Source organism: Somniosus microcephalus, chromosome 19 (genome assembly GCF_052327205.1).
Source record: "Somniosus microcephalus isolate GS21.2 chromosome 19, FLI_Smic_1.0, whole genome shotgun sequence".
Taxonomy (NCBI): domain Eukaryota; kingdom Metazoa; phylum Chordata; class Chondrichthyes; order Squaliformes; family Somniosidae; genus Somniosus; species Somniosus microcephalus.
The window spans coordinates 16,069,534-16,095,401 of NC_141005.1; the positions used below are offsets into that span (position 1 = coordinate 16,069,534).

The following is a 25,868-nucleotide window of genomic DNA, read 5'->3' on the forward strand; positions in this document are numbered from 1 at the left end:
GAGCGGGGAACAGAGAGAGACGCCGTGTCTCAGCTGCTCCTGCTGCGCGCGCACCCTGACCCTCGTGACCCTCGTGGCTGACGCCGTTGCCCCTGGTAACATGACACCGGGGGGCGGGGGGGCGGTGAGGAGCTTTGCAGAAGCCGTGGGACAATTACCTAGCTCGGGCCTGGCTGGGCAAGAAAGGCCCAGGCTTTGAGGCCTAACAAAAACGGGGAAAGGTCGGAAAAAGAATCTTCAGGTTAGAGAAAATATTTACAAATGAATGAAGTTTTTTTAAAACAATTTAATAAAAGCAATTTTATTTTGCTGGAAATGTATATTTGAAAAGAAAGACGCAGAAAGCAGGAAAAAGAATGGAAGCAAGATGGCGGCTACTCACCTCGGTTCAGAACGATAAGGCCCGCCCACACACGCACCGATTGGTCGACCGTCAGGTCACCAAAGCGTAGGATTGGTCAATCGTCCCGTCACGCAACCGTAGGAGGGCCCGGCTGCACGCGCCAGCAACCCGGCGTACAATTAGTCGACCTCGAGGTCACTCTGTCGCTAATGAGCGGATAATGAGATGCTAATGAGCGGAATGTTGAACGTTTTTCGGATACCGCGGGCGCGATTTTCGTCCGGCCGAAACGTAAATACGCTTACCAGTGTTTCGGAAAGGTAAGCTTTCTTTCGACGTAACGCACGCGTAGGTACGCTCTATAACTTTCGAGCGCATAACCGGACAGATGCACACGTGAGGACAGACAGAAGGGCAGACAGACAGACAGATAGACAGACAGAAAGAAGTATCCGTTTATATACATAGATATATATTGGCTTCAGAAGTGAACGTATTTGGATCCACTCTGGTAGGAGAGAGGAGGAACGACAGAGAGATTGTGAGAGGAACAAAGAAAGATAAAAATTGGGGAGGGGTGGCGTGGTGAAGGAAGTGGAAGAGTGAAGTGTTTCTAAAAGTTGTTTCCCCTTGAATGAGATGGCTCGGTTGTCAAAGGCTATCCTTGTGGTTAAAACTGCAAGTGTCTATCGATTTATTTGGACAGTAAATTCCCTCCAGACCCAAGAGCCCAAAATAGGAACTGTCCATCAAAAGACTGCAGGCTGTTCACTCACAGCTGCAACCCCTGAATACTGGCTGGTCCATCCTTTCCCACGATCATTTTGAACTGAGACACAGAGTGATTGAAGCATTGGGTAAAATAATTTTACTGGGGTGGGTCATATGTTCCACTCTCATGTCTGAATCATGGGGGGTGGTTTTCTCAGCCCCGAGGAGGCGCGGGGTATGGAGGTGGGACTGCTGGGAAATGGCAGAATTTGGGGGCGGGTGGGAATCCCGCCCCCAACCTGCCTCCGTGCCATCTTCCCAGGAGGCGGGTAGCCGTCCCGCGCCGGGTCCCGTCTCCTTGGTTAACAGGCAGATAACAGGATTATCCCCTTTTTGCCCTCACAAGTGCGGGCTTCCCGAAGGCTCCGAAACTCGCCAGCTCAGCGAGGCGAGTAGGGGGTCTGCGGGGGTCGGGGTGGGGTGGGGGGGCTGGGGGGAAGTGTGGTGTGAAGGTAAGTGATGGGTGCAAGAGTGGAGAGGTGAGTATCTGAGGTAAAAGTGTACTTACCTTTGTTTCTTCCTGCAGGCTTCAGTCGGTTTCTATACCGAGAGTCTCGGAGCTCCGTGATGCAGATGAGAGATAGCCGTTTTTTTTTACAAGCCAGAAATTAATTGAAGCAAGATGTTTTTTTAAACATTTAAATGTTCCATTAAGGAAAGAGTACCTTCTAAGGCAAGGTAGAATAGTAAAAGATTGTGATACTATATTTTAATTAGAGGTAATTTGACAGGGGAAAAAGTCCATTCTGCTCCCTCAGCTCCCCGCTTGGAGTGCCCGAGGCTGAATTTACACTACAACTGCGTGTCTCTTCTGCAGGGAGGCTCACTCGGCTTTGCACCAGAGTCAGGTCAACAAAGTAAAAAATGACTTGCATTTATATAGCACCTTTCACAACCTCAGGACGTCCCAAAGTGCTTTACACCCAATTAAGTACTTTTTGAAGTGTAGTCATTGTTGAAATATAGGAAACGCGGCAGCCAATTTGTGCACAGCAAGCTCCCACAAACAGCAATGTGATAATGACCAGATAATCTGTCTTAGTGATGTTGATTGAGGGATAAATATTGGCCAGGACACCGGAGATAACTCCCCTGCTCTTCTTCGAAATAGTGCCGTGGGATCTTTTACGTTCGCCTGAGAGAGCAGACTGGGCCTGGGTTTAACGCCTCATTTGAAAGACGGCACCTCCAACAGTGCAGCACTCCCCCAGTACTGCACCGAAGCGTCAGCCTAGATTTTTGTGCTCAAGTCTCTGGAGTGGGACTCGAACCCACAACCTTCTGCCTCGGGCAAGCATGCTACCCACTGAGCAATGGCTGACAACCAAGGGTGGGAGTCCGGATTTACACTACAACCTCCTAGCCTCAGTGAAGCAACACCACACTTAAAGTGTAAATGAGGTCTGGGACTATATCTTGTCATTGCATATCTGTCCAACGAGGGAGCTGACCATGGAAATAACACCATAATTCATTGGGGAAACTCCCTGCAATGTCGGTGGTCAGCAAGTAAGAAACTGTGGGGATCATTTTGACTTTGGGCGATAATGTAAAACGCACGATATTGGCCCGGCCAGCTGGTCAACACCTCTGCTGATTTTCATTTCCATTGAAGTCAATGACACCGGGGAGAACTCCCCCTTGCTCTTCTTCGATATTGTGCCACAGGAACTTCTACGTCCACCTGAGAGGGCAGACGGGGGCCTCGGTTTAACGTCTCATCCAAAAGACGGTACCTCCGACAGCGCAGCACTCCCTCAGCACTGCACTGGAGGGTCAGCCTAGATTTTTGTGCTCAAGTCAAAATTACCTCCCCCCCCGCCCCCATGTTACTGAAACAAAAGAGTTAAGATGGAGACAATGATCTCATAGAAAGACTGTTTTATCTTCAAATTTTGTATAGAATCCAATTGCACACAAATGTACAAGAAGAACTTGTATTTATACCGCGCCTTTAATGTAGTAAAACATCCCAAGGTGTTTCACAGGAGCGATTATCAAGCAAAATTTGACACCGAGCCACATAAGGAGATAGTAGGACAGGTAACCAAATGCTTGGTTAAAGAGGTAGGTTTTAAGGAGCTTCTTAAAGGAGGAGAGAGAGGCGGAGAGGTTTAGGGAGGGAATTCCAGAGCTTGGGGCCCAGGCAGCTGAAGGCACGGCCGCCAATGGTGGAGCGATTAAAATCGGGGATGCTCAAGAGGCCAGAATTGGAGACGCGCAGAGATCTCGGGGGGTTGTGGGGCTGGAGGAGATTACAGAGATAGGGAGGGGCGAGGCCACAGAGGGATTTGAAAACAAGGATGAGAATTTTAAAACAAGGTCCTGTAGGTATTGACGAATTCCTATAAATAACTGAGATTGACACCAGGGAACAAGCAAACAGGTCGTTACTGATCAGAGACTCCACGAGGACTGCCTGGGCAGCCCCGTGGCTGGCGACGTGACGTCATCACGTTTGCCCGTGTTTTCTTAAAGGGGCCACGCCCCGTACATGCAAACTCTATATACAAAACACAGTAATGCCTAACACAATGGTACAGGTTTAGGCTGGTGTTAGAACATCGTTAAAGGGAATTATATACAGTCAGACAGAGTCATTCAGTGGTTCTGCCACATGCACCCCCCCAGAATTCGCTTTAACGGACAAAGTCAAATGGTGAGGGGGTCTGACGAGCCTGTCAGAACGACTCCTGTACTCTCGAGGCAGAGGCTGCTGGGCAGCTGGCGGTCTGGCGGGCGGGTGCAATTGGTCTGCGGTGACGACGATGGGTGGCCGACCCCGTCTCGGCGGCTGTGCTGTCTCGACGGGGCGGTCGAGGTCCAAATGTGCTGGCTTTAAGCGGTCGACCGAAATGTGGTCCGGTTTACCGCCGACATTGACCATGAAGGTTTTGTCCCCTGCCTCCAACACGCGGAAGGGACCGGTATATGGGGCCTTGAGTGGTTCCCTGCGTGCGTCATGGCGAATAAAAACATATTCAGCCTTGTGAAGCTCCGTGGGAATGTGTGACCTCTGCAGCCTGTGGTGCGAAGTGGGCACTGGTGCGAAACATCTGGCCGCCTCTTGGTGACTAGGAAGCTGAGCAGACGCGGATCATGGCTCTGTCGATGTTGGTAGGAAGTCCCCTGGGACTCACAGCGGTTGACCATAGACCAGCTCCGCTGATGAAGAGTGAAGGTCTTCTTTGGGGGCCGTGCGAAGGCCCAACAGGACCCACAGTAGCTTGTCTGCCCATCCAGCGTCCTGGAGACTGGCCCTCAGGGAGGCTTTCATTGACCGGTGGAAGCATTCGCAGAGGCCATTCGCCTGTGGGTGGTAGGCTGTGGTGTGGTGTAATTTGATACTGAGTCCTTGGGCCACTGCATTCCAGAGTTCAGAGGAAAACTGCGGTCCCCTGTCTGATGAAATATCTGCAGGAACTCCGAAACGGGCGATCCAGGAGGAAATGAATGCCCTGGCCACGTCCGCCGAAGTAGTGGATGACAGGGGGACCGCCTCCGGCCATCTGGTGGTGCGGTCCACCATGGTCAGGATGTGTGAAAAACCATGGGAGGGTGGAAGTGGTCCTACCAGGTCGACGTTGACATGGTCAAACCGTCACTCCGGAACTGTGAAGGTGGCCAACGGAGCCTTGATGTGGCGCTGTACCTTGATCCTTTGGCAGACCACGCAGGTGTTGGCCCAGTCGCGGACATCCTTATGCATGCCATGCCATACAAACTTCGCTGACATCAGTTTCTGAGAGGCCTTCATTCCTGGGTGTGACAACCCATGTATGGCGTCGAACACTTTGCGGCGCCAGACGACCGGCACGACAGGGCGAGGATCCTGTACGGAGACATCACACAACAGCGTGGTACCTGCCGCATGGAACACGACGTTGGCCAACTGGAGGCCAGTGATGGCCGTTCTGTAAGCTCGGACTTCCGGGTCTGAGGCTTGGTCCGCTGCCATGAGGGCGTAGTCGATGCCCAAATGAACCGTATTGACGATTGCACGGGAGAGGCAGTCTGCCACCAGGTTGTCCTTACCGGACACGTGCTGTATATCCGTGGTGAATTCGGATATGTAGGTCAGTTGACGCTGCTGTCGGGCTGACCACGGTTCGGCGGCCTTGGCCATTGCAAAGGTTAATGGCTTATGGTCCACAAAGGCGGTGAAAGGACGTCCTTCTAGCAGGAACCGAAAATGGCGGATGGCCAGAAAAAGGGCGAGCAACTCCCGGTCGAACGTGCTATATGCTCTCTCGTTCTGCCGTAGTTGATGGCTGAAGAATGCCAACGGCTGCCACGTCCCGTTCACCCACTGCTGTTGCACGGCACCAACTGCGTAGTCCGACGCGTCGGTGGTGAGGGCGATGGTGGCTCCTGGCAGCGGGTGCGCCAGCATAGTCATGTTGGCTAAGGCGCGTTTGGTGTCGGTGAACGCTCGGGCCATGTCATCCATCCAGTCTACCGGGTTCTTGCCAGTCTTGCCCTTGAGGGCCTCGTACAGGGGCTGCATGAGCAGTGCCGCCTTAGGCACGAAGCGGTGGTAAAAGTTTACCATGCCTAGGAATTCTTGCAGGGCCTTTATGTTCTGCGGGCGTGGAAAAGATGTCACTGCCTCCACTTTTGAAGGTAAAGGAACCGCTCCCTCTGAGGTGATGCGATGCCCCAGGAAATTGATTTGGTGCAGGCCAAACTGACACTTGGCCAGGTTGATAATCAGGCCGTGTTGGCTGAGGCTTCGAAAAAGGATGCGTAGGTGACAGGTATGTTCTTCCTTAGTAGGGCTGGCAATTAGAATATCGTCCAGGTAGACAAAAAGGAATTTGAGGTCCCGCAGCACGGCGTCCATCAAGCGCTGGAAAGCCTGGGCGGCGTTCTTTAACTCAAACGGCATTCGTAGAAACTTGAAGAGGCCGAATGGGGTGATGACTGCGGCCTTCTGGACGTCTTGTGGATGTACTGGGACCTGGTGGTAGCCCCGGACGAGGTCGACTTTTGAAAACACGGTGTTCCCTGCCAAATGGGCAGAGAAATCCTGAATGTGGGGGATCGGGTGCCGATCAGGAGTGGTGGCGTCGTTAAGGCGTCGATAGTCGCCGCATGGCCGCCATCCGCCGCCAGGCTTCAGGATGATATGGAGGGGTGAAGACCAGGGACTATTCGACCGGCGAATAATCCCTAACCGTTCCATGGTTGCGAACTCCGCCTTTGCGACCGCCAGCTTGCCAGGTTCCAGGCGCCGTTCCAGGCGCCGGGCCCGCGCGTAGACCGGGGGGCCGTTGGGTGTGATGTGGTGTTCCACACCATGTTTCATGGCCGAGGAGGAGAACGTGGGTCTTGTCAGGTCGGGGAATTCACCGAGCAGGCGGGCGAAATCATCAGGAGTCGGGAACGCACAGGAGACGGTGTGTGACGTAGTGTTACTGCGGTAACATGGAAGAGAATTAAAAGTTGCTGCGTTGATCAGCCGCCAGTTCCTGACATCGACCAGGAGGCTGTTGGCGCACAGGAAATCCGCGCCGCGGAGGGGCTAGGAAACTTTGGCCGTAACAAACTCCCAGTGAAAGTGTTGCCCCCCGAAGCACACCTCAACTTGCCGTCTGTTGAAGGTCCAAATTGCTCCGCCATTGGCCGCTTCAAGGGTGGGGCCGTGATTCCCCGTCTGCACATCGAGGGCGGACACGGGTAAAATGCTGCACTGCGCTCCGGTGTCGCACAGAAAACGGCGACCGGAGAGAGTGTCGGTGATGAAGAGCAACTTTCCCGCGTTGCCGATTGCCATCGCGGCCGTGGGGTGCCCGTTAGACCCGTTCCTCGGCGGTCGCAGTTGTTGGTTGTTTTTTTGGGGGGGAAACTGCAGGGAGGGCAGCAACGCTTCGCCTTCGCGCCGAACTGCGCGTGGTAGAAACACAGCCCAGCAGGCCGACGAGCTGGGGCGGCGTCTGCGGGGGATGGGTGCCTCATGGCGGCGCAGTTCTGCCGAGTTACAGCGAAAATTTTGTCTGCCTCCGCAGCGAGTGTTGCACAGTCCACGATTTCAGATCTGGCCAGGGCAGCTTGCACCTGTTCAGGCAGTTGGCTGAGGAAAATTTCTCGGAACAGGAAGCATTCCGGTTCTGAGCCCAGGAGTGTGAGCATTTGGCTCATCAACTCTGAAGGCTTGGAGTCCCTGAGGCCGGGCATCGCGAGTAATCGATGGGCGCGCTCCGATTTTGTGAGCCCGAAAACCTGCAGTAACCGCGCTTTGAGGGTTTCATACTTGCGCTCTGTTGGGGGGTTTTCGAGGAGGCTGACGATCCGAGAGGCGGTAGAGCTGTCGAGTGCAGAGACCACATACAGGTATTTGGTCTGATCCGCATCGATGTTCCGCAGGGCGAACTGGGCCTCGACCTGAATAAACCACGAGGTTGCTTGCTGCTCCCAGAACTGTGGCAGCTTTAGTGAAACAGCGGTTGCTTCCATGCTGTGCTCTTCTATTGTGAAAATGTTCACAAAAACGGGGTCACCAATGTAGTAATTGACGAATTCCTATAAATAACTGAGATTGACACCAGGGAACAAGCAAACAGGTCTTTACTGATCAGAGACTCCACGAGGACTGCCTGGGCAGCCCCGTGGCTTGCGACATGACATCATCATGTTTGCCCGCGTTTTCCCGCGCTCTTAAAGGGGCCACGCCCCGTACATGCAAACTCCATATACAAAACACAGTAATGCCTAACACAATGGTACAGGTTTAGGCTGGTGTTAGAACATCGTTAAAGGGAATTATGTACAGTCAGACGGAGTCATTCAGTGGTTCTGCCACAGTCCCGTCATTGACTCCATAATAGCCAAGATAAAGCACAGGATTTGATAGTTTGAATAACTGAAGCAGGGCCATAGAAATGTAACCGCCTGAGGGGGCAGAACCCACTGGATTCGACACAAGGCCACGAGAACTTTTAGAAATGGAACAAGGCCATTAGGCCCCACAATGAGCAGCTGTCTTTTAGGTAATCTAACTCCATTTACCTGGCTTCTCAGCGTCTCTCTCAATCCATTCTTTCTGTAGAAACAGTGCACTATGCATATATGTCTAAATGTATAGAGTAAAGACACTGGATTGGTCCCTTTCCCTCAGCATTACACTGAGTAAATGCGACCCGACTTACGAATTCCTGTCGTTTGTTTCAAAATATATCAGAATGTGAACTGCAGAGTTTAAATGACCTATAATAGACACTCGAGTCTGGTACACAACATGAGCCACACTTTAAATGATCCGCTAGCACAAAAATAACCTGTCGTGTTTTCCTGATGAGCTCAGTTAGTCAGAAACACCGTACCTCGGTCCACTTAAGCTGATTGGCTCCTCGAGTCACTCAAAAAGCACTTTATCACCATCCACTTATAGTGATTGGCTCTAATTATCCAGGAATTTGTGTTTATTTAAAAAAAAAATAAAGCACTCTCACTTACTTCACTATTGCACGTTAAACCTCTCCCAAACTTCCTTTGACACATTGCAACCGATGCCACGGAAGTTTCTAGAAATTATACCGAGCATGCTCGTCTGAGCGGCAGACTTTGGGTTTTATTTGGCGGTGGGGTGAGGTGGCGTGTTATTTGCAGATCGATCACAGATAGAGGCCAAATTTAGCAACAGGCTTTTTCCAAGCACAGCAATAATGACATTTTAATTCATATCATCCTAACATATATAATAAAGAAGAATGACTTGTGTGCAGGAGCCAATATTGTATAAGTTTCGAGGTCTAAAATGTACCACAGCACGAGTTAGGTCGCCTCCCAGGGAATCCAGTGTCATCTGCAGACATGATAGGGTAGCGCTGTCCCCCCTAGAACCCTGTCTCCTCACGCTGCTTCTATACAGACAGCCTCACACTCTCCAACATTCCTTCGTGACTTAAAAGGCCACCAAGAACCGTAATCAACACCAATGTTGAGTCAGAAAATTTTACATCAAGTACTGTCACTACTGTTAAGCAACCTCCTTTCTCGACAGCAAAATACTGCGGATGCTGGAAATCCGAAATAACAACAGAAAATACTGGAAAAACTCAGCAGGCCAGGCAACATCCGTGGAGAGAGAAACAGAATCAACGTTTCAGGTCGAAATCCTTCTACAGAACCTCCTTTCTCCTCTGGTTCACAACAACACGTTTTGAGTAAGCACGAGACTCCATGGTGGAGTATACGGGACAGACTTTATTGATACACAGTAAAGCCGATCAGTCATAACTGCATACAGAGAGTGGATATTCAGTTCCTGTATGTTTCGAGCCCACTCTGACAAACTGTTGAAAACCGTGCTCCTTTCTACACCATATTATGACTACACCAAAGGAAAATGTCAAAATAACGGGCCAGAAATTCGGGTCGGAGGCTTCCCGCGGGTGCAAGCCTCCGACCTGCACTTACCTAGTGCGCTGGCCGTTAAGCTGTGGGCCCGTGTGGGATTCCGGTCCTGGGCCTCCTCCAGCTGCCGGCGCGCAGTGCTTGCGTATCCCAGGGGCGCAGTTAGTTCGAAGTGTCCCCTGGGATCACGTGGGCCATGGGGAGCCAATCGTAGCAGGGAATCTCTATTCATAGATTTGGCAGGAAGAACTGTCAAATCTATGAATGGAGATCAGCCCCAAAACCTAACTAAAACTTCAAATAATTTTTTTTTTTAAATCACATTTTTAAAATATCTATAAATTACATAAAATAACTATTTTAAACAATAATTTATATTTTTGAAAAAATTAATTACAGTTTTTAACAGGGCTAAAAATAAACTTACCTTTCTTTAAAGTATTTAAAAATAATAAACCTGTGGAAAAAATGTTTTAATTTTACTTAATTCACCACTTACCTTGTTAAAAGCAGGTCTTGCGACTGCTTTTTAAAAGGGTAACTGCTGGAGACTTACCCTCCCGGAGAAACTTGTAAAAAAACCGGAAGTTCCAGGCATACGTGCTGCCTCTCCGGTGCACGCGTTCGACCTGTGATCCCGTTCCTTCAAGGGAACGGAAGTTCCGGTTTCCAGTGCATGCGCAGTGCATGCACGAAACCGGCACTTTCGTTGGGCCCTACGCTTGAGTACCCAGTACCCGTGGGGACCTGAATTTCTGGCCCAACGTATCTATTTCCCAAATCCTCTGAAATTAGACTGTCTGTGAAAACAGTTCGCAATTGTTTACCTCAGAACCACTTCCCTTAAACAAGACTTCCTTTATCTAATGTTATCTTTAGCAAAAGGGACTCACTTACCCCTGTTTTACTTAAAACAAAACCATTCACTGGTGACATCATTATTAACACCCATTCCCTTACACAAGCACTTTACATCACATAAAACAAGCAATGCCTTCCCCTCATGGCACTTCAATGTCATCCTGTTTATATCGGAAAGCCTGACAATGCATTCCTTTTACAACACTTCCAGGTAAACCTGTTTAACAAAGAAGTTCGACTGTTAAACTTTTAACTCCCCAAGATGTCCAACATACATCTCTCTGGGATGTCTAACAACAACTACTTTCACTCTTTCTTTCTAGTTAAGTGTCAGGCGTGGCTCAGTTGAAAAAGCCTCCTTGAAAAAGTGCAACATCCCCACCGACACCTGGGAATCCCCTGGCCCAAGACCGCACAAAGTGGAGGAGAAGCATCCGGGAAGGCGCCGAACACCTCGAGTCTCTTCACCGGGAGCAAGCGGAAGCCAAGCACAAACAAGGAGCGCACGTCAACCCAAGCACACCACCCACCCGCCCCTTCAACCACCGTCTGCCCCACCTGTGACAGAGACTGTAGGTCCCGTATTGGACTCATCAGTCACCTGCGAACTCATTTTTAATGTGGAAGCAAGTCATCCTCGGTTCCGAGGGACTGCCTAAGAGAGAGAGAGGTAGCACTCTTGCCTCTGAGTCAGAAGGTTGTGGGTTCAAGTCCCACTCCAGAGGCTTGAGCACATAAATGTAGGCTGACCCTTCAGTGCAGTGCTGAGGGAGTGCTGCACTGTCGGAGGTGCCGTCTTTTGGATGAGACGTTAAACCGAGGCCCCGTCTGCTCTCTCAGTTGGATGTAAAAGATCCCACGGCACTATTTCGAAGAAGAGCAGGGGAGGTCTCCCCAGTGTCTTGACTGATATTTACCCCTCAACCAACGTCGCTAAAAAACAGATTATCTGGTCACTATCGCATTGCTGTTTGTGGAATCTTGCTGTGTGCAAATTGGCTGCCGTGTTACAAGAGTGACTACACTTCAAAAAGTATTTCATTGGCCTGAGAGGTGATGTATCTCATGCTGCAGCAAATTTTAGACCTCAAAGCACTTTAGGATGTCCTGAGCAGGGCAAGTAGATCAGGTGGTTAAGGCAGCATACGGAATGCTTGCCTTTATTAGCCGTGGTATAGAATACAAGAGCATGGGGGTTATGCTGGAACTGTATAAAACACTAGTTAGGCCTCAGCTAGAGTACTGCGTGCAGTTCTGGTCACCACATTACAGGAAAGATGTGATTGCACTAGAGAGGGTACAGAGGAGATTTACAAGGATGTTGCTGGAAGTAGAGAATCTTAGCTATGAGGAAAGATTGGATAGGCTGGGTCTGTTTTCCTTGGAACAGAGGAGGCTGAGGGGAGACCTTATTGAGGTGTATAAAATTAGGAGGGGCATAGATAAAGTGGATAGAAAGGACCTATTTCCCTTAGCAGAGGGGTCAAAAACCAGGGGGCACAGATTTAAAGTAATTGGGGAAGGTTTAGAGGGGATTTGAGGGGAAATTTCTTCACCCAGAGGGTTGTGGGGGTCTGGAACTCACTGCCTGAAAGGGTGGTAGAGGCAGGAACCCTAACCACATTTAAAAAGTACTTGGGTGTGCACTTGGGATGCTGTAACCTGCAGGGCTACGGACCAAGAGCTGGGAAGTTGGATTAGGCTGGATAGCTCTTTGTTGGCCGGCGCGGACACGATGGGCTGAAATGGCTTCCTTCCGTGCTGTAACTTTCTATGATTCTATGAAAGTCGCTACGTAAATGCATGGACTTTCTAAAATGTTCAAGCCCTAGCCTGTCCCCAAGTCACGGAGCAGTGATCAGAAACAGGCACCCTGGTTTTTCTCTTTCCTAACCTAGGGACAGTGTGGCCTCCATTGATGGCCTGGCTGGGATTGTGCATCTCAATACAAACTGAGGACAGAACCTTTTGGTTCCTCTTGATCCGCATGGCTCGGGTCCACACTCGGCCACACGGCTGTCAACTGAGGCATCTACAAAATGTCTTAAAATCTGCTGTGAGTCATTTAATTCCTCAGGAGCAAAAAAAACAACTTTTAGGCTTTATAGTTTGAAAAGAACAATTGGCCCTCTAGGTCTCCTCCCGCACGCCCCCAAACCCTCCACCGCTCCCCAACCACACTCCACCACCCCCCCACACCCCACCCCATTCCTGGGGTGGAAGTGCCTCGCTCCAATGGGACAGCTCTATCACTAGCCCACCAGAAATAGTTAATTCAGCACAAGAGCGTGGACAGAACGTGGGATCCTCCCGGGCTCTGCGCCACATTACAACAGAGACTACACTTCAAAAGTACTTCATTGGCTGTAAAACGCTTTGGAACGTCCTCCTGAGGTCGCGAAAGGTGCCTTAGAAATGCAAGATCTTCCTTTAAACAGTAGACTACCGATGGAAGCTCCTGGCGGTCTGACCTGGAGGCAGTACCTGAATCTGACACTGTGAGGGAGCTGAATTAACATGTACGTTTGGAACCTTCACTGTTCTGGGCTAATGACCTGCATCTGTACTGCTGCTCCGCCACATTGCCACACATCAAGGTCAGTGAACTCCACCTGAATACATTTAGTTTAAACCAAAAAAGGAAAATTAAACAAAAATTCATTGCAACCCAGGGATTGTTTTTTTCTTGAAAGGTTCCCATAGTGTTGGTAGATCTTTCAACACGTCCTTCCCTCTTTATTTTAGACAATTTTCTCGCTTTTTTCTCAGGGTTTTGACTTTTCCTGGGGTACAGTTCCACGTGCTGATCTCCACCCTCTGACATCCTGCTCAAGCACTCTGCGCTACCTTCAATTGGCCATTCTTCGTGATAGGCAGTGAAGACCCAATCTTAGCCTAACCCGCCCAGCGGGAATGGGACGGGCTCTACTTGGTCGGCCATTTTATGCCCAGCTGGATTTTATGCTCCATTGGCTTCAATGGAGCCGGGGGTGTAAAGTTGGCATCCAACCCGAACCTGTCCCTTTCAATGCTTCAATGAGGTCCCCTCTCATTCACCTGCATTCTCTTGAATTCAGAAGAATGAGAGGGGATCTCACTGAAGCATACAAAATGATTACAGGGCTTGATAGGATGGATGCTGGGAGAATGTTTCCCTTGGCTGGGGAGTCTAGAATGAGGGGCCACAGCCTCAGGATAAAGGGTCGGCCATTCAGGGTTGAGATGAGGAGAAATTTCTTCACACAGAGGGTGGTGAATCTTTGGAATTCTCTACCCCAGAGGGCTGTGGAAGCTCAGTCATTGGGTATATTCAAAACAGAAGTCGATAGATTTCTGACTAATAAGGGCATCAAGGGATATGGCAATAGGGCCGGTGAATGGAGTTGAGGCAGAAGATCAGCCATGATCTCATTGAATGACGGAGCAGGCTCGAAGGGCCAAATGGCCTACTCCTGCTCCTATTTCTTATGTTCTTATGTTCTTTCCTGCCAGGCATATTAAGTTAAAATCAGGGCTTGGAGTGTTAGTTTTTTTTTATTCATTCACGGGTTCTGGGCGTCGCTGGCAAGGCCGGCATCTCTAATTGCCCTTGAGGAGGTGGTGGTGAGCCACTTTCTTGAACTGCTGCAGTCCGTGTGGTGAAGGTACTCCCACAGTGCTGTTAGGGAGGGAGTTCCAGGATTTTGACCCAGCGACAATGAAGGATCGGCGATATATTTCCAAGTCAGGATGGTGTGTGACTTGGAGGGGAATTTGGAGGTGGTGGTGTTCCCATGCGTCTGCTGCCCTTGTCCTTCTACGTGGTATAGGTCGCAGGTTTGGGAGGTGCTGTTGAAGAGTAGTTAGTAGGCTATTTGCATGTGGGCGGCATCACAGCCATACTTGACTGCATCCTCACCCGAATCCAAACATGCACTCGTTCCATCCTGGGTCACTGGCTAGCAATCACGAAAAGGGAACCCTGGTTTGATTTTCCACTCCTTATGTTGGGATCACTGGGGATCAAATATCTCGATCACTGCTCTGACTGAAGTGCAACCAGGAATCAAACCTGGGAACATTTCACCTTATGGCCTGGTGCCACAAGAGCCGTTCTGGCACCTGTTTAAATGAGTTATGAATTAACATTGACTGGTTATTTAATATTATTTGTTATGTCAAAGCTGGGCACTTTCCACACAAGGAGAGCAACAAACCTCACTGTTACCCTGCCTGATGGACTCTACTGCAGATACTTTTCTCAGGTTGAACATCTCAGGCCACTCCCTGTGGTCTGAAGTTCAACTTTACCTGCCCAATATTTAATAATTTGCAGAGAACCCAGGGTTCAAACAGCAAACCCCTGTCACTGCACCTTGGCTCACTAGTGATATCACCTGCCCTCACGTGATCTTCCTTAACTTTTCAGAATGATCCTGGGGCTAAAAGGGTTAAATTATGAGGCCAGGTTGCATAGACTAGGCCGGAATTCCCTGGTGTATAAGAGATTAAGGGGTGATCTAATTGGGGTGTTTAAGATGATTAAAGGTGTTGATAGTGTAATGATCAATAACATGTCATTCTATAGTGGACACTAGGTGGAGCCGTAGAGCTGTGTAGAGCTGTATATAAGACTACACTACCCAGCTGTAGTTATATTAAGACTACATTACCCATGAGGCACTAGGCTACCCACAAGGCAACAGTCAAGATGGCAGCCTGCACACAGGAGCACACATGCTGCATCTCTACAGATACTGTACCTAGAGAACGTGTACTGAATAAATGACTAGCTAGAAGCTAGCTGTGTTCATAATAAGAATGTCTAGTTATTAATGAACATAACATGGTACCAGGGTGGTGAAGATCTGCTAAAAAATTGTGAAAAGCGACATGGAGAATTTGAAGCCACCAGAGCATTTGAATCTCGAGGGAAATGTCGACTACAATTGGTGGATTTTTAAACAACAATTCGAACTCTACATTGCAGCCATCGGATTCGGTACGAAGCCAGACGCAAGGAAGATAGCGTTGCTGCTTACGGTTGCAGGCCCACAGGCGATAGAGGTATTTAATACATTTGTATTTAATCCAGAGGAGAACAGAGAAAAATTAGAAGATGTGCTAAAAAAATTTGATGCACATTGCTCTCCCAAAAAGAATGAGACCTATGAAAGATACATCTTCTGTTCTCGGACACAGCAACAAAATGAGACTTTTGATAGCTTTATAACTGATCTGAAACTGAAAGCACAGACATGTAATTTCTCTGAGCTGAAATCATCCATGATTCGTGACCAGATTGTGTTTGGTATTCATGCTAAAAAAGTCAGGGAACGTCTGTTGAGAGAAATCGAACTAAATTTGGAAAATGCGGTGAAAATATGCCAAGCCAGCGAGCTAGCTCGAAAGCACGCGAAGACTTTCAGTGAAATCAATAATGATGCGATTGTAATGAGTGATAATGCTGCTGTCGGTGCTGTGTCCTACAAGAGGAAGAAACGTGGGCAGAACAGAAATGAAAAGCAATCGGAGGATGAAATTTTTAATTGTAAATGCTGTGGTTACAAACACCAGTTAAGACAATGCCCAGCATTTGGAAAAATGTGCACAAAGTGTAATGGAAAGAATCACTTTGCCAAACAATGCTTTTCAAAAGTACAAACTAAGAAAGGGCAACGAGTTAATGTGATTGAGGACACTGATTTAAGTGAGACATTTTTTGTAGGAATGGTGTCATGTGACGATATCAAAAAAGATACAGAAAATGTGCAGCCCTCAGAAATGGACAATGCTGAACATAAAGTCAATGCAGTAAAAGTGGACAAATGGATGATCCCACTGCAGATAAATGGAGCATTAGTTACATTGAAACTGGACACTGGGGCAAAAGCAAACTTAATCAGTGTGAGTGACATAAAAAATATGAAAGAAAAGCCCAAAATACAGAAAAAGTCAGTACTACTGAAGAGCTATAATGGACAGAAAATAGATAGCTTAGGTGTATGCAGACTTAAAGTGACAGTCAAAGACAAAGTGCATCATCTCATGTTTTCTGTTGTGGCTGAAAGACTTGATTCGATACTAGGTGACAAAGCTTGTGAAGACTTAGAGCTGGTCAAGAGAGTCTACCGTATAAACTGTGCCATAAGCAGACCAGATGACTCAGGTGATGAAGCAGAGAGCCCATCAAGGATGAAAAGGCCAAAGGGTATCCATGTCTTCAAAAAGCCTAGTTTCTCCAAGAAGAAAGAAAAAGACTTTAAGGTCAAAGACAAGCCAAAGGAAGAAAAGCACAAAGAGGAAGAGCACAAGGAGAAAAAGTCCAAAGATATAACCGCAGCAGATGTTGTTAAGCAGTGGAAAGAGAAAAAGAAAAAGAAGAAGCCTGCACCAGAGCAGGAAGCAGTTCCGGTGGATACTCCTTCTTTCCTCAGGCCAATCTTTGGTGTTCCATTAGCCGAGGCTGCTGAGAGGACTATGCTGTATGATGGGATCCAGCTGCCAGCAGTTTTTCGAGAGTGCATTGACTACATTGAGAGTTATGGCATGAAGAGTGAAGGAAACACTGAAACCCTCTCCAAAGCAAAGATCGCAAGGAGACCTCGATCTATACAAGAGCAGATTGATGACAATGCCGCAACTGCATCTTGTCATTCACCGCCAGAACAATCTCATGAAGACACATCAGACTTACCCGTGTTGAGAAGATCCACACGTGAAGTAAAGGAGCCTGATAGACTTAATCTTTGAGTACAATGTAAAGCTTTGAAAATGTGTTGACTGTTTTGAAAATGTTTATGTTTATATAGCACTAACAAAAGTGTTACTGATATTATCTTTATTGTTTTCTTGAAAGTTGATTGATATTGATTTTGTTAAACCTCAAAGGGGGATGTAATGATCAATAACATGTCATTCTATAGTGGACACTAGGTGGAGCCGTAGAGCTGTGTAGAGCTGTATATAAGACTACACTACCCAGCTGTAGCTATATTAAGACTACATTACCCATGAGGCACTAGGCTACCCACAAGGCAACAGTCAAGATGGCAGCCTGCACACAGGAGCACACATGCTGCATCTCTACAGATACTGTACCTAGAGAACGTGTACTGAATAAATGACTAGCTAGAAGCTAGCTGTGTTCATAATAAGAATGTTTAGTTATTAATGAACATAAGAGATAGGGAAGAGAGAGAGAAACTATTTCCTCTGGTGGGGGGAGTCCAGAACAAGGGGGCATAACCTTAAAATTAGAGCCAGACCGTTCAGGGGTTGATGTCAGGAAGAACTTCTTCTCACAGAGGGTAGTGGAAATCTGGAACTCTCTCCCCCAAAAATTGTTGAGGCTGGTGGTCAATTAAAATTGTCAAAACTGAGATTGATAAATTTTTGTTAGGCAAGGGTATTAAGGGTAATGGAACTAAGGCGGGTAAATGGAGTTGAGATACTGATCAGCCATAATTTAATTGAATGGCAGAACAGGCTTGAGGGGCTGAATGGCCTCCTCCTGTTCCTATGTTTGGGGAGCAGTAGAGTGAGCACTTCATTCGACTGTGGTTTAGGCCATGGGCTTGAAACAGGTTTATTAAACAATATAAGTGGGTGAGCGAACAGAAGCAACGACACATTGTAGATTTACAAATAGTTTCGAACTTAACTATCCGTCCTAAAAGGGCAATGGAAATAAAAATCAGTAGAGACGCAAAAAGGGGGGCTGCCGACTCGCTATCGCCCGTTACGCGCCATCGCACACAATTACCCCCCCATTGAATTCAAAGTTAGTGACGCTGGTTCGGGATTGGCAGGCGTCGTCAGTCCGCACCCATTGACTTTGGGAGTTTATTCAATAGAAATCTACGTCAGGCTAAGTTAGCATTGCCCAAGTTACCTTCTCGGTGCAGAAGTCCACACACTTATCCACGGACATGTTCAACAAGACGCTGCTGGCTGGCAGGGCGAGCGAGACATTATCAGGCCTTTTAAAGCACCCTCGGAACACAGCGCTCCCATCTGCAATCAGAAATCAAAGTGGGGGAGAAAAAAAATCGGTGAATAATGTGCAGGGCTGGCTGCCACACTGCGCCGCACTCACAGCATTGAATACACATTATCCCTTTTGCGTCACGCGGTTTGATGAATGGCCTCCACAGCAGAAACAGCATAAGTCATCTGCAAAATTAAAGAATGCCGCCAAGAGGGGGTGTCACACATGAAAGATGGATCTTTGCAAGAGAAGTCAAGGAGTTGGGAGTTTTCCAGCGGGCCCTGTGCATGTGGCTCCTCTGCACTGAGATTCAGCACATAATGCAGAAATGCAGCAGCATTAAACCAAAAAAAACTGATGCTTTAATCAAAGCCAAGATGGTGCACAAGGGGGAAAGTTATGGAGAGCGGCCTTTTTTTTTAAAGTGATAGATTTGAGCTCCTCCGTAATTTATATTTTACTGGAAACGATATTTGATGGAATGGGCAGCATTCTTAGCATTATCGATTCTTGGCTGGTTACAAGCCTGTGAAGCATAAACAAGTAAAGGGAAAGGCCAAGTCGAAGAATGATAGAGTGACAGCTGCTGCCGTGTCTCACGTAAAACAAAATAGACTGTTTTCAACAACGCGTGTTCAGCGGATCAGCATAATCAGTGAGCTCGGAACTTTACAAGAGACCCCGACTCTAGAACAAGGGGCTAGATTGCTCCCTTTCCACCGGTATTTACGGCCCGCTAACAAAATGTGCACTTTCACTGAATGCGATTTCATCAGCGTGAATGAAAACATAGAAACATAGAAGATAGGAGCAGGAGTAGGCCATTTGGCCCCTCGAGCCTGCTCCGCCATTCAATGCGATCATGGCTGATCATCCAAACTCAGTACCCTGTCCCTGCTTTCTCCCCATATCCCTTGATCCCCTTAGCCTTAAGAAGTATATCTAACTCCTTCTTGAATATATTTAATTAATGAATTGGCCTCAACTGCCTTCTGTGGTAGAGAATTCCACAGGTTCACCACGCTCTGGGTGAAGAAATTCCTCCTCATCTCTGTCCTAAATGGCTTACCCCTTATCCTTAGACTGTGACCCCCTGGTTCTGGACTTCCCTGTCATCGGGAACATTCTTTCTGCATCTAGTCTGTCTAGTCCTGTTAGAATTTTATAAGTTTCAATGAGATCCCCTCTCATTCTTCTAAACTCTAGTGAATATAAGCCTAATCGACCCAATCTCTCTTCATACGTCATTCCTGCCATCCCAGCTATCGGTCTGGTGAATCTTCGCTGCGCTCCCTCCATGGCAAGAATATCCTTCCTCAGATAAGGCGACCAAAACTGCACACAATACTCAAGGTGTGGTCTCACCAAGGCCCTGCTCAACTGCAGCAAGACATCCTTGTTCCTGTATTCGAACCCTCTCGCTACGAAGGCCAACATACCAAAAAAAGAAATACACCAAACAAATCGCAATACACCCGGACTAATGATGCTTTAACGCTTCTCATGCAGTTGATGAGCCGCTTCCCCCAGATAAATGACAAGAGGTTCCTGAACCCAGTACTGGGTATGGCTGCTGAATGGCTGAGCGGCACGTTCAAAAAGCCTGTTAGTCCCACGATGCCCTGCATGTTCTCGCGCGCTCACTGTTATAAATCTCATCATCATAAAGAAACGACTCATGAAATAACACTGGACAGCCAGCTGGTGGCGCCGTCCAAGGAGTATAAATACTCGGGCGTGGGACCAGCTTGCCCGGGGACATTTTGTAAGACAGGAACTAGTGAAGTACAACTAGACCTCCATGTTCTGAAACAAGTTGATTAAAGCCTTGTTTTATACTCGAACCAAGTGAGTAGTGAATTTTATTACGTCACTCACGCTATAGATAAATGGTAGGACTTGACGCCCCGCTACCACCCCACCCCCCCCGACATGATCCAAAACAACAACAGCAACTTGCATTGATATAGTGCCTGTAACGCAGTCAAACGCCCCATAAAGCCAACAAGCATGGCGACAGGGAACAAAAAATGACGGCCACACATCAGCTTCGTCGGCATCTGCAACGAAGTGAGCGCTTCGACCGTAGAACCACAGCCCCCTCCACACCCCGTTGGTCAGAGCTTTGGGTGCAGCTCCAAGATGGCTGCAAGCCCGACCCCAGTACTGTCCTCACCCGATATGCACGAGGGCACGAAGGGGTGAATTGCTGTGGGATCGTTCCTGCCAACCTTCGGCGGGAGTCGCGTGGAAAGCCTCGTGAACGGGTCCAAACGGCCGTTTCTCGGGGATTTCCGCGGACCCCCCCCAGCAAAGTTATGGCAGACGATTCAGAGTGCGCCCCCCCTCCCCCCACCCCGTCCCACACCCCCGCGAAAATTCACCGTCGTATTATCCAGGCAGACTCTGCATTCCACTGACGTCACTCATGTCACAGATCACCTTCCTGGGCAAAAATATATGGGCCTGCATTTGCTGAAAAAACAGAATAATTGCTGTGTCTCGGGCCTACGCCTGGTGCAGAGATTCCAGGAAATTATGTGAATAAGCCGTTACGTGCACCATGAGACCATTTCCTGGGACTCTTGCCAAAAAAGCTGAACCGCTAATTACCATAGCTCCGCCCCCCCATTACAATCAATGGCGAGATTGGGTTTGCTGAATTAACGCCACCGTCATCACCACAGAATGGCGCTGGAGGGCTCAGGATCAGTATTCAACTGCTCCACTGCTTGCCTGAGGGTCGGACTTGTTCTAGGAAATTCATTGAAATCTTAAACCTCAATTAAGTAATAAGAAACAAAGAAAGACTTGCATTTCTATAACGCCTTTCACGACCTCAGCACGTCCCAAAATGCTTTACAGCCAATGAAGTACTTTTTGGAGTGTAGTCACTGTTGTAATGTGGGAAACACGGCAGCCAATTTGCGCACAGCAAGCTCCCACAAACAGCAATGTGATAATGACCAGATAATCTGTTTTCAGGTGTTGATTGAGAGATAAATATTGGCCAGGACACCGGCGAGAACTCCCCTGCTTTTCAAAATAGTACCATGGGATCTTTTAGGTCCACCTGAGAGGGCAGGCAGGGCCTCGGTTTAACGTCTCATCCGAAAGACGGCACCTCCGACAGTGCAGCGCTCCCTCAGCACTGCACTGGGAGTGTCAGCCTGGATCTTGTGCTCAAGTCTCTAGGGTGGGACTTGAACCCACAATCTTCTGACTCAGAGGCAAGAGTGCTACCCACTGAGCCATGGCTTAGACAAGTAATAGAATAAGGGGGCAGAATTGGGTGCCTTTTTGCCTCCCGTTAGCACCCCCGGGGGGCGCTAACAGGGCGCAAGTGGCTTTGCGACTGGGCACGGCGCTGAGATCGACTCCCGCCATATTCGGCAGGAGTTTTAGCAGCGGCGATGCGGCATTGCGCCCTGATCTCCTTCGCCCGGAGATCGTGACATCATCGCCGTGCGCATCGCCCCGGATCTGAAATTGACTTCCGCCACCCTGCAGCTGCGCCGGGCTGAAAACACCAACAGCTGCAGGAGGCGTGCATCGGGGGGGGGGCAATGATTAAAGGCGAGGTGGCCGAGGTAAGTAAAAAAAAACTTACCTTTCTTATTCCAGTTTTTTTTTTGCGTGTTCCTGCCCGCGATCCATCAGCCCAGCGCTCTGCTTGAGTGCCAGGCTGATCGCGCGGGATCGCGGCTGCCTTGGTCAGCCAGGTAGTTACTTTTTAAATTGCAGAGCCGGCAGCGATGGCCCTTCCCTTTAAGGGAGGGACGGAGCCTTTGAACGCGGCGGTGCTGCCCCAATGTGCAGCTCTGCTGAAGTCTCCGCCCTGCCTGCTGCCGACTGCACTCCAAGAAGGAAATGGAGCGCTTAAGCACTCCACTTCTTTCCTGGAACGCAAACGGCAAATTTTTCAACAGTTTGAAATCGTTCGTGCCTGGCGCTAACTTTTCAAACTTTTAAAAATTAACGCCCCAAACAGGCGATAGTGAATTTCTCCCCCTAAGTGCTTTGACAGCCAGGCATGTCCCGATTTCGCCTGACAGATACTACATTTATATTGATGTGTATTGAGCTCAAATCCAGGCCAGACTGAGAGAACGCGTGCTAGTGGTATGAGTTTAGGAAGTCTAAATCCAATTCCCAATGTCGCTGGACTCACAGCACCATGCTGTCCCTCAGTCTGCATGGTTGAGTAGTTAGCAGGCAATGCCGTTGAGAGAGAATGACTGGTGTGGCAAATAGAAAAAATGTCACGCTCATCCTATAGGCGGTGCTCTTTTGAGGTTGGGGCTGGGGTACATTAGTGGGCGGGGGGTGGGGGGGCTGGGCGGAGTGAAGAAGAGTAAAGCGAGTCTCGCTCCAAGCCTAATGTCTGACCTGGCCATGTTTGATGCAACGCTGGGTGGTTGGGGTGGAGGGCGAGGGGGGGGTGCGGGGGAGGGGGGTAATTTGGATTTTGTGCAATAGTGTTAAATGGGCGATAGCCAATCCGCTTTACATCTCTCCTGATTTTAATTTCCCCAATGGAAATGAAAATGAGCCGAGGTATAAAGAGTTGCATCTCCAGCACTGAGGTCCAACACAGAAAGTGCACAAAAAAAGGAGCCACTTTGAAACATGGTTTACAGCAGAGATGAAATGATAGGAAATGAACTGGGGGAGTGTTGTCCTCGGTTTGATGCGAGGAGCTATTGCCATCAAAAAAACATTTGTACTCTCTCAAGTCTTCAGCAGCTGTTTCCGAACGTTATTGAAATGTTTTCTGTATTCCTGTGAGCCATTCTATAATAATATTCTGGAAATTAATTGAAGGAGCTGATCATGTCATTCTGGTGACTGAGTGAATAAATGCTAATGTGCGCCTCAGAGGAGAAGCAAATTACTGAAAATGATGCATTAAATAACAATCATTACAATCTACTTTAACTAAGGTATTCAAAATTAAATTACATTTCAGTTAGTCAGTGTCATGCAAACAAATTAACATGTGCGATACTTTACACGAAGATTCATTTGAGGCCAGCATTGGTTGATTGAATGCTTGTGAGGTGGCTCAGGTGGTCAAAATAGATTGTAACTTCCGCTTTACTGTCAGCCATGGCCCAGTGGGTAGCACACTCGCCTCCAAGTCAGAAGGCTGTGGGTTCAAGTCCCACTCCATGTGACTTGAGCACATAAAGCTAGGCTGACACTCCCAGTGGCGCGCTGCACTGTCGGAGGTGCCATCTTTCAGATGAGACGTTAAACCAAGGCCCCATCTGCTCTCTCAGGTGGGCGTAAAAGACCCCACGGCACTATTTTGAAGAAGAGCAGGGGAGTTATCCCCGGTGTCCTGGCCAATATGTATCCTTCAACCAACATACCAAAAATAGATTATCTGGTCATTATCACGTTGCTGTTTGTGGGGCCTTGCTGTGCGCAAATTGGCTGCCCCATTTCCCACATTACAACAGTGACTACACTTCAAAAGTACTTCATTGGCTCTAAAGCGCTTTGAGATGTCCGGTGGTCGTGAAAGGCGCTATATAAATGCAAGTCTTTCTTTCTTTCAATGAAAGGGTAATCAGTGGGAAGGCAGATTGGAAAATTAGGCACAAAGGTCAGTGTGCCCAACTAATTCGCAGCCCTTTCAATTTTCTGATGATTAATCCTAATTTCTTACCTACCCTCCATTAAGCGAGGACCTATGCAGGGAGGGCTACCTCATAAAATTCACCCCTCTTAAGTTTCTGGCTAAGTATACAGTAGGAATATACAATAGTTTGGCAATCTACTTTAAAAGTTCTGAATGATCCATATCAAGATGGACTATCATAAAATGCACGATTACCCATGTACGGATGCTTTAACCTAGTAGAAAGTCAATAGTAAGATTTCAGCATATAGTCTAGGCTGACACCACTGTGAAGTACTTAGAGAATGCTGAATTATCAGAATGCATGATTGATTAAACAAAAACCAAGGCTTAATCTGGAGCATATTAAAGATTCCAACAGCAGTATTCAAGGAAGAGCCAAGAGTTCTCTGGAGTTTAGAAGAATGAGAGGTGATCTCCTCGAAATGTATAAAATTCTTGGAGGGCTTGACAGGGTAGATGCTGAGAGGTTGTTTCCCCTGGCTGGAGAGTCTAGAACTAGGGGTCACAGCATTAGGATAAGGGGTCAGCCATTTAAGACTGAGATGAGGAGAAATTTCTTCACTCACAGGGTTGTGAAACTTTGGAATTCTCTACCCTAGAGAGCTGTGGATGCTCAGTCATTGAGTATATTCAAGACAGAGGTTGATAGATTTTTGAGCATTAAGGGAATCAAGGGATAAGGAATAGGGCGGGAAAGTGGAGTTGATGTAAAAGTTCAACCATGACCTTATTGAATGGCGGAGCAGGCTCGAGGGGCTGTATGCCTATTCTTGCTTCCGTTTCTTATGTTCTTATGTTCCCCCAGTACCGTTGCCAACCTTCCTCGCTCAATCGACCCCACTAAAAATAGATTAACTGGCCATTCATCTCATTGTGGTTTGTGATATCTTGTTGTGGACAAAATGGCTGCCCTGTTTGCCTACATAACAACAGTCAATGCACTTCAAAGCAATTCACTGTATGTAAAGGACTTGGAGATGTTTCTGAGAGATTTGATAAGGTGGTACATAAATGTGAGTGTTTTTTTTCCCAATATACCTACCTACCACTTAACTACCAAAGAAACAGGCTGAATGATTAATATTAATTGCAGTTGAATGGTCTCAATGCTATAGCTGAAGCTTAGTGTGGGCATGTAGTTCTTTCAACTTTGATGGTACTCAGGATTAAGGTACTCATACTTAAGGAAAATGGCAAATCAATTAGGAAAGATGAAATTAAACCAACTTTAATTAGTCTTCTGTTAGAATAATCAAAGATGAGCAGTGCACAGCGCAATAAATGCATTGTTAATTTATCAACAATTCCAATTACACCAAAGTCACCAATATGACCTATAAACGACTCTAGAGAAATTACTGTTGAAACCACTTCCTAACTGTATGATATGTCTGGTGGGAAGTAGAGATATAAAAAGAGATTGCTGATATTTTGCGAGTTGTTCCCATATTAGAATGGCACTTCACTGAACAAAAGTAATTGGTGTCAAAGAGGAAATTAATACACAAAACCCTTCCAATATTCCAATCCTCTTATGATCTTCCTTTTGTAATTTTATGCACACAACGAAAACACATTAATGGCAGTGGTTATTGTTTATTCAGCTGGTAGCAGGGGTCATTAGTAGCTTCTGGAGAGATTGTTAGCAGTCGTTTGGCACAATAACTAAAACTTGCATTTATATAGCACCTTTGACATAGTAAAACATCCCGCGGCGCTTCACAGGAGCGATTATCAAACAAAATTTGACACCGAGCCACATAAGGAGCTATTAGGTCAGGTGACCAAACACTTGGTCAAAGAGGTAGGTTTTAAGGAGCGTCTTAAAGGAGGAAAGAGAGGTGGAGAGGTTTAGGGAGGGAATTCCAGAGCTTAGGGCTCAGGCAGCTGAAGGCACGGCCACCAATGGTGGAGTGATT

At 47.8% G+C, this 25,868-nt stretch overlaps 1 protein-coding gene across 1 annotated transcript in view; it reads right to left on the minus strand.

Annotated features, from left to right (window-relative positions):
• The window catches only part of wscd2 (WSC domain sialate O sulfotransferase 2), a 342,002-nt gene that overhangs the window by 121,164 nt on the left and 194,970 nt on the right, over positions 1-25,868 (minus strand). The window contains exon 4 of the mRNA XM_086012017.1: positions 18,204-18,325. Coding sequence (XP_085868143.1) covers positions 18,204-18,325 — 122 coding nt within the window. The remainder of the gene's footprint in view (positions 1-18,203; positions 18,326-25,868) is intronic.